Below are 9953 nucleotides of genomic sequence, written 5' to 3'. Positions count from 1 at the left end.
CTAAAACCAGCTTGAACATCTGGAAGTTCATGGTTCACATATTGCTGAAGCCTGGCTTGGAGAATTTTGAGCATTACTTTACTAGTGTGTGAGATGAGTGCAATTGTGCGGTAGTTTGAGCATTCTTTGGCATTGCCTTTCTTTGGGATTGGAATGAAAACTGACCTTTTCCAGTCCTGTGGCCACTGCTGAGTTTTCCAAATTTGCTGGCATATTGAGTGCAGCACTTTCACAGCATCATCTTTCAGGATTTGGAGTAGCTCAACTGGGATTCTATCACCTCCACTAGCTTTGTTCATAGTGATGCTTTCTAAGGCCCACTTGACTTCACATTCCAGGATGTCTGGCTCTAGGTCAGTGATCACACCATTGTGATTATCTGGGTCGTGAAGATCTTTTTTGTGCAGTTCTTCTGTGTATTCTTGCCACCTCTTCTTAATATCTTCTGCTTCTCTTAGGTCCATACCATTTCTGTCCTTTATCAAGCCCATCTTTGCATGAAATGTTCCTTTGGCATCTCTGATTTTCTTGAAGAGGTCCCTAGTCTTTCCCATTCTGTTGTTTTCCTCGATTTCTTTGCATTGATCGCTGAAGAAGGCTTTCTTAAGTCTTCTTGCTCTTCTTTGGAACTCTGCATTCAGATGTTTATATCTTTCCTTTTCTCCTTTGCTTTTCGCTTCTCTTCTTTTCACAGCTATTTGTAAGGCCTCCCCAGACAGCCATTTTGCTTTTTTGCATTTCTTTTCTATGGGAATGGTCTTGATCCCTGTCTCCTGTACAATGTCATGAACCTCATTCCATAGTTCATCAGGCACTCTATCTATCAGATCTAGGCCCTTAAATCTATTTCTCACTTCCACTGTATAATCAGAAGGGATTTGATTTTGGTCATACCTGAATGGTCTAGTGGTTTTCCCTACTTTCTTCAATTTAAGTCTGAATCAGGCAATAAGGAGTTCATGGTCTGAGCCACAGTCAGCTCCTGGTCCTGTTTTTGCTGTCTGTATAGAGCTTCTCCATCTCTGGCTGCAAAGAATATAATCAATCTGATTTTGGTGTTGACCATCTGGTGATGTCCATGTATAGAATCTTCTCTTGTGTTGTTGGAAGAGGGTGTTTGTTATGACCAGTGCATTTTCTTGGCAAAACTCTATCAGTCTTTGCCCTGCTTCATTCTGTATTCCAAGGCCAAATTTGCCTGTTACTCCAGGTGTTTCTTGACTTCCTACTTTTGCATTCCAGTCCCCTATAATGAAAAGGACATCTTTTTTGGGTGTTAGTTTTAAAAGGTCTTGTAGGTCTTCATAGAACCGTTCAACTTCAGCTTCTTCAGCGTTACTGGCTGGGGCATAGACTTGGATTACTGTGATATTGAATGGTTTGCCTTGGAAATGAACAGAGATCATTCTGTCGTTTTTGAGATTGCATCCAAGTACTGCATTTCAGACTCTTTTGTTGACCATGATGACCACTCCATTTCTTCTGAGGGATTCCTGCCCGCAGTAGTAGCTCTGATGGTCATCTGAAAGGCAACGCCAAAGAATGCTCAAACTACCGCACAATTGCACTCATCTCACATGCTAGTAAAGTAATGCTCAAAATTCTCCAAGCCAGGCTTCAGCAATATGTGAACCATGAACTTCCAGATGTTCAAGCTGGTTTTAGAAAAGGCAGAGGAACCAGAGATCAAATTGCCAACATCCGCTGGATCATGGAAAAAGCAAGAGAGTTCCAGAAAAACATCTATTTCTGCTTTCTTGACTATGCCAAAGCTTTTGACTGTGTGGATCACAATAAACTGTGGAAAATTCTGAAAGACATGGGAATACCAGACCACCTGATCTGCCTCTTGAGAAATCTGTATGCAAGTCAGGAAGCAACAGTTAGAACTGGACATGGAACAACAGACTGGTTCCAAATAGGAAAAGGAGTTCGTCAAGGCTGTATATTGTCACCCTGTTTATTTAACTTGTATGCAGAGTACATCATGAGAAACGCTGGACTGGAAGAAACACAAGCTGGAATCAAGATTGCCGGGAGAAATATCAATCACCTCAGATATGCAGATGACACCACCCTTATGGCAGAAAGTGAAGAGGAACTAAAGAGCCTCTTGATGAAAGTGAAAGTGGAGAGTAAAAAAGTTGGCTTAAAGCTCAACATTCAGAAAACGAAGATCATGACATCCGGTGGGAAATAGATGGGGAAACAGTGGAAACAGTGTCAGACTTTATTTTTCTGGGCTCCAAAATCACTGCAGATGGTGACTGCAGCCATGAAATTAAAAGACGCTTACTCCTTGGAAGGAAAGTTGTGACCAACCTAGATAGCATATTCCAAAGCAGAGACATTACTTTGCCAAAAAAGGTTCGTCTAGTCAAGGCTATGGTTTTTCCTGTGGTCATGTATGGATGTGAGAGTTGGACTGTGAAGAAGGCTGAGCACTGAAGAATTGATGCTTTTGAACTGTGGTGTTGGAGAAGACTCTTGAGAGTCCCTTGGACTGCAAGGAGATCCAACCAGTCCATTCTGAAGGAGATCAGCCCTGGGATTTCTTTGGAAGGAATGATGCTAAAGCTGAAACTCCAGTACTTGGGCCACCTCATGCAAAGAGTTGACTCATTGGAAAAGACTCTGATGCTGGGAGGCATTGGGGGCAGGAGGAGAAGGGGACGACAGAGGATGAGATGGCTGGATGGCATCACTGACTCAATGGACATGATTCTGAGTGAACTCCGGGAGTTGGTGATGGACAGGGAGGCCTGGCATGCTGCAATTCATGGGGTCACAAAGACTCGGACACGACTGAGTGACTGATCTGATCTGAGTTAAATTCACCCATTCCAGTCCATTTCAGTTTGCTGATTCCTAGAATGTCGACATTCACTCTTGCCATCTCTTGTCACCCCCATTACCACATTCTAAAGATACCAGTCACTCTCAGCGCCTCTCTTTGCCCCACATTCCTCTGTTCCTTTTCACAATAAACCTGCTGGACAGGATTGTCTATCACCTCTGAATTCACTTCCTTATTCTCTCTTGAACACCTTCCCTTCTGAAAAGACTAGAGGTTTTGTCAAGGTCACCAATGTTCTCCATTGATAAGATCCAATAGTTAGTTCTCTATTCTTATCTCTCTTGACCTCTAGTAATATTTCCTATGATTGACCCCTCTCCTTTAAGCCCTTGGCATGCCCAAAACAGATTCTCTGGACTTTCTTTCTGCCCTAGTGGCCAGTCCTTCTAAGTCTCTTTCACTGGCTCCTTTTCTGCTCAGAAAGTTTCAAGTGCCAAAGGCCTTTGTCCCAGGTGCCCCGCTCTTCATCTCTTCTCTTGTCTAGAATATCTAAGTCCTTTACTTTAAAAGTTTTAGTGATGTGGCCAATGACTCAAGTCTGGATCTCTGGCCCTAACCACTCTAAAACAATTCCAGACTCAGATATCCAAATGTTCTACTCAACAGTTCTCCATGGATGTCTGACAGGCATCGCAAAGATGTCATGGTCAAGATAGAACTCTTGACTTTCAACCTCCAAACTTACTCACTCCTAATTATTTAACTATCATCCACTGAGAAAAAAAATCTAAGTATTATCTTCGATTCCTAGATTTCTCTATTCCTTATACCTGTTGACTTTACCTTGAAAACAGTCCAAATTAGTTCCCTTCTCTCCATCTCTATCATCCCAGTTCAAGACAGCATCATCTCTTGACTGCATTGCTGAAATTCCCTAATTGTTCTTGCTTCCCTCTTGCCCTTCTATAATCTATATCCTGTAGCAGCCAGTGACTACCAGTAAAACAGTCCTATGGCATCCCACCTAGAGTGAAAGTCAAGCTTCTTATTCCCTTACAAGTAAGTCCCTTCAGCTACCCAGCTCCTGCCCTATCTCACCCATCTATTTGCTCATACTTTTTCCCCCTCACCCACTCCCATGAAGCCCTTGCTTGGGATCCTCCCAAAGCTAGCTTTCTTGTCCTTATATATTGCAACTTAAATTTCACCTTCTTAGAAACCTACCCTGATACCATAGTACAAAAGACTCCTAGCATTTACCCTCTCTTAGAATTTACTACTATTAGATGTTTTTCTTATTTCTGGTCTCTGCCCCGTTAGAAAGTAAACTCAGTGAGAACAGGGAACTTGTCTATTTTGTCCTCCACAGTCTTCCTCAGTGTCTTGAGCATGACTTGGCACATAGTACCCGGTGGGAGAATACTGAGTGAACAAGTCTGTAAAGATGCAGAAAGATATTCACCCAAAGACTGCTTGAATAGCAATACTAGTATAGCCAAAAAAAAAAAAAAGGAAATGACTTAAAAGCTGGAGGATTCCTTTTAGTATATCCATACAGTGGGTACAGCCATTTGTAATAATGAATGAGCTCAATCTAGAAATGCTGATAAGGAAACAATGTCCGAGATGTGTTGGGACAGTGGTACCCAGCCTCCAATACGGCCCCCAGTGATTCTTGAGTCCTGGTGTTTGCACTTTTATGTAGTCTCCTCCCAGAGTGAACTGAAGCTATCCACATACATGACCCGTAGAGTAAGGTGGAGACGACGGTGGATAACGTCTGAGGCCAGGCTCGAAAGGCAGTGCAGTGCCTCCATTTTCTCCTGGATCACTCATTTCCGGGAAAAGCAACCTTCACGTTATGAGGTCACCTGAGCAGGACTGTGGACAAGCCCTTGCACAGAGGAACCAAGGATTCCCGCCAACAGCCAGCACCAACACGCCAGCCCTGTGAGGAAGCCACACGGGAAGTGGGTCCTCCAGTTCCAGTCAAGCCTTCAGAGGACTGCAACCTCCTGAGACCCCTGTGCCAGAACCACCTGCCTCAATGGCTCCCCAGTTCATGACTCACAAAAACTGTGCAAGTCAGTAAATGTTGACTGTTATTTTAAACCATTAAGTTTTGAGGAAATTGATTATGCATAAAAGACATAGGTAATATAACTCCTCTTTTACTGTTTAAAAAAAAAGCATATGGGCACTTACATTTATTCATGCATAGAAAATACCTCAAAGGAGGCACAAAGGGATGGATGGGTAGGGAGGGATTATGTCCACTTTTCAGTATCTGCTCCAATATTCTCAGATTTATTTACAACAACTACTTATTACTCTTATAATTTTTATTTTTTTAAAGGTTATTATCACAATATTAAGAGAGAAGCCACAGTAATGGCACTTCCTAAGCTTTCTTGTCCTTCTGTTTTCCTTGACTTTCTCCCACTCTCAGGACTTGGCTTTAGAACAGTCTCTTCTTTATCCAGTAACCCAAACACTGGAGGGGTTTTTTTGTTTTTAAGATTAATTTCACTGAGAACATTAATCCTACAATTAGAATGATGCTAAAATTGGGATCCTGATTTAATTATTTGCATTTAATAAGGCAACAAAGTTGCAGTAACTGTGGGATGCAAAGCTGGTGCTCTGTGACAACCTAGAGGGGCGGGAAGGAGAGGGAGGTGGGAGAGGGGTTCAAGAGGGAGGGGACCTAAGGATACCTGTGGCTGATTCATGTTCATGTATGGCAAAAGCCGTCACAGTAAAGTAATAATCCTCTAAATAAAAACAAATAAAGAAAAAGATGAAAGTAACTGCAAGATGAATGTATGAGCCACTCACACTTTCGCTGTGCTGATGACTTAACTACAGTTCCTGGAGCCCACAGGCTAGGGCTGCGGTTTCTGCAGGAGGTGCTGAGCCATAGCTGGTCACGCCTAGTTTCACATCAGTAAAGATGGACACTGGGAATATTCCACAGGCTGACTAACAGGTAAAGGCAAAGGCAGCTCACACTCAAACCACAGAATTCGTCACGCTCTCCCTCAATAAAGACATTTTCCAGAGTGTGACCTGAGGGACTCCAACGATTTACATTTAAACAGAACAACCATCTCAGTGACTTTCCAAGGCTTGGGGGTAAAATGGAGGACCGAGCCCTGAGTTTGGTTTTCCCTCTTCAGAATTAGCGGTGGGGGTGGACTAAACACGTGCCTTTGACTAGTGTAACATCAGAAACTTCACTTTTTAAGACAACAACCAAACTCTGCAGCCCAGACCCACAGTTTTAATTGATGAGACCAGCGAACAGTGTAGCAAACTGTACCTTTGATTCAGTGATAAATTCCAGTCCTCGTGAGTGTCTCCAAAGGGGAAAAGTTGCAGGAACAAAGTTGCAATCACTAAACTATGCATACTGATGAGATTATAGCCCCAGGATTGATGAAATCTTGCTAACAGGGAACTTAATTACCTCTGAAACTCCGGCTGCAAACAACCGAAATGGCACACAGAGAAATGCCCAAACAACTCGGTTTAGCACGTGTCTTGCACAAGGGGACACGAATCCACATTCGCTTTCAGACTGAGAGAGCCTCCTTCAGTCACCAGAGCCAGGGGAGTGCAACAGGCAAATTGTCAGGCAGTTTAGCAAAATCAGAGCCCAGCAAAATGGGGAACACAGAGGGAAGACAGGCACACCCAGGGCACTCCTGAGCCCAGGGCCAGAGTTCCCCGCCCGCCTGCCCCTCCCGCCCTGCAGGGACCTGATCCAGGCAGGGCAGGGCCTTCGAGAGCCGCTACTCAAAGGAAAGAGAAACAAACACGGTTAGAGGAGCATTTGATTCAGCAGACACTCTTATGATTCTATTTCCCACATCATTTCTTGTACACTTCTTCACGTAGATTCACAGATCTGGTGAAAATGAACCAAGAAAAACACTACTTCCATAGGGTAGGGATTAAATTATGATCACTCAGTATGATCAATCACTAGGTAGAAACCTAGTGACTGAAAAAACTGAGGAAGATCCATGTGAATTGATTTAGAAGTTGGCATATACATACACATATATGTACTTACATACACAAACACATTCATTCTTATTTTAAAAGTATTACATACAATATATATATTTTTTCTATAAACAATTATAAAAATTGGTTACCTTTGTGAGATAAGAATGGACATGTGTGGCAAAGAAGTACATTTTTCATTTTATATATTTTTACTGATTTTTTTTTTTTTTTTTTACTATCCACAGGTTATTATAAAAATGACTAATAAAGAAATAGCAAAGACCAAAAAAATGCTTTCCACTGGATGAGCCTGTGAGCCCCTTGTTTCTGCTCGCTTTTACCCTGGGTAGACCATCTTTTGCTTTCCCACCTGTAAAATGGGAGCAAGCCCACCATGAGGCAGCCTGCTAGGGACTGAAAGCTGAGCGGGCAAGGAAGGCAGGGTGTATCTGGCCACAAACGGCGGCAGACCAGAAATGAGATCACGTCAGTCATCAGAGATGAACAGTAATAACGCGACATTAAACTTATGAGTACGTGCCAGACGTTTCATCCTAATCCACATTTTACAAACAAGAAACTGAGGCACAGAGAAGCATCTTCCTCAGGAAACCAAATCAGGAAACCAAAACAAAGAAATCATGGAGTCAGAATTCAGCCCTGCCAGGCGGGAGGCTGTGCCGCTTCAGCACGAACTCACGCAACGGACGTTTTCAACATTTCTGAAGACTGATGGATGAGCACTTCAGGAAATAAGTGCAAACACACTTTCTGGTAGAAGTATACGTTACTGAAGGCCATTTGGCAAGTGTCACCAAAATTTAAAATGAGCACCCAACTTTTGACCTGGCCATTCTACTTTCTGGAACTCGTCCTACAATGAAAGTGAAAGTCACTCAGTCGTGTCTGACTCTTTGTGACCCCATGGACTATACAATCCATGGAATTCTCCAGGCCAGAATACTGGAGTGGGTAGCTGTTCCCTTCTCCAGGGGATCTTCCCAACCCAGGGATCAAACCCAAGTCTCCCACAATGCAGGCAGACTCTTTATCTGCTGACCCACAAGGGAAGCCCTCGTCCTACAGAAATACTCACAAAGATGTCTACATACAGATGTTCTGTGTGGCACTGTCTTAACAGAGGAAAAAAGAGAGGGAGAGAGAAACAACTCCAGGAGCCATAGGTATGGAAATGACCAGATGCCTAAAACCTCACAATACACCCCAAATAGTAAGTAGCTTGTATTCTTTAAAAATGGAGGTCAATCCATAGATGCAGACATGTGAATTCTAAAATGTAGTTAAAAGAAAAATAATTATTACAGGGCAATGTGTACAATATGATCCTCTTTACATAAAAATAAGATGTGAGAATCACTTTCATTTCTTCTTAGAAGTGTGATACCTTTGTTTCCCTACTCTCCCTTCCTCGAAAACAAAAATGAAAGCAAAAACCACACAATTCAGAGATAAGTCATAAAAAATAAAAGTCATGTGTTATTTATAAATCAATCATACAGTAAAACAATTATTTTAAAAGGTCACAAATACAACAGTTGCATAAAGTCAGCTTGGAGTCAAGTACCTCTTTAAATACATTGCAAATCATCTCTATTTTAGTGTTCTTTTCCAAACAGATGTGGTTCAAACTCAAGAGACGGCTTTATCATTTCATGTTTGACAAAAAGTCAACAAAACTGGCAATAAATAGTCCAACAATAATTTTTAAAAATACTAAGTGGTAAACTCTTAGTTGTGAAAAAAATCTACTATTCAGACAACCTGAAGATTTCACTGAAGTCAGTAAAGACACAAAATTAGCTTTTCCACATTTAACATGCCCGTTGTATTTTCCTTGAAGTGATAATGATACATACAAAAGCTCAAAGCATTAATAAAGAAATGACTGGAAGTCCCAATAAGTCAATGAACAGACTTTGTTCTGAACTGGATGGGAAAGAGACACAAAATGTTCTGTTTTGCTTTATTTTTCAAAAATTGCCATGGCTCCTTGTCAAGTGGAAGCAGTACCCAGACCAAAGGTTCCCAAACACTGGAGTGTAAGAAAGACTTGTTAAAATGCAGGTTCCTGGGCCCTGCCCCAGACTCTGAGCTCTGATTCCTGAGTACAATAAGTCTACATTTTCAAACAAGATATACAATGATTTTGACAAAGTGGTACAAGAACCCCACCATTCAAACTTGTTGCCGTTGGTTGGAAACCTGACTTGGGGCAGCTCCCCCACCTCTTTAGTTTCCTCATCTGTATAGCCAGTCAACTGTACTGATCTTCTCTGAGGGCCCTGAAGCCCTAATACAGCTGGACCCACCCCAGATGTAAAAGAGACATAGTTGCAGCTAAAAACTTAAGCCTTCACGCCAAGACTAGTCTCTGCATATCATGGGGTTTCTGTCTTTTCTGCACCATCTGAAAAGTCTGCTTCGATCAGTTCCATTTCTGGGAGCCCCTGAGTAGAGAAATTCTGAAACACATTCCTCGTGAATTTGGGGGACTTTCCTCATGCAAACAGGGAAGCTTCCAGCAACCCTGAGAGGTGCTGCATATGGTATGTGGTGAAACCTACTTGGTTAAGAAACAACAGAAGCATCTCCGGAATGGTAAGCAGGCTCCAAAACCTCCAGCAGAACTTCCACTGAGGAACCGGGCCACTCAGTAGGAGCCTTTGACACTGGTTGAACTTGAAGAGTAAGAGCTGGATTTCCCCGAGAATTTCTTTGACGAGAGGGATACCTGCATCCGCTTTACAGTACGGACGCTCCGGCAGAGAAGGGCGTTCTTGGCGTGATCCCTGAAGTCCTGTGAAATGAAGTAATAGACGAAGGGGTCGATGCAGCTGTTGAGGGTGGAGAGGCAGAGGGCCACGATGTACAGGGCGTAGACGTGACTCTGGCCCCGGGTCTTAATCAGGAAGTAGTGCACCACGAGCAGAAGGTTACTGGGGGTGAAGCAGATCAGGTACATGGCCAGGACGGTGACAATGAGCTTGATGGCCCTCCGCCTCTTCTTTCCTGAGCTCTCATCCATGGCAGAAGACTGGAGGGTCCGGATCATGAGCACATAGGCCGAGGCCGTGAGGAAAGCTGGGAACAGAAAGACTCCGATGGCCAGAGACAGGAAGCA

General features: G+C 43.0%; 1 protein-coding gene across 1 annotated transcript in view; it reads right to left on the bottom strand.

Moving 5' to 3' along the window:
- Positions 1 to 7933: 7933 nt before the first annotated feature.
- The window catches only part of F2RL1 (coagulation factor II (thrombin) receptor-like 1), a 9855-nt gene continuing 7835 nt past the window's right edge, over positions 7934 to 9953 (bottom strand). The window contains exon 3 of the mRNA XM_010847616.1: positions 7934 to 9948. Coding sequence (XP_010845918.1) covers positions 9483 to 9948 — 466 coding nt within the window. The 3' untranslated portion in view covers positions 7934 to 9482. The remainder of the gene's footprint in view (positions 9949 to 9953) is intronic.

Source organism: Bison bison, unplaced genomic scaffold (genome assembly GCF_000754665.1).
Source record: "Bison bison bison isolate TAMUID 2011002044 unplaced genomic scaffold, Bison_UMD1.0 scf7180017864252, whole genome shotgun sequence".
Lineage (NCBI taxonomy): Eukaryota > Metazoa > Chordata > Mammalia > Artiodactyla > Bovidae > Bison > Bison bison.
The sequence above is the reverse complement of the archived record's forward strand: the minus strand, read 5'-3'. Positions and strand labels throughout refer to the sequence as shown.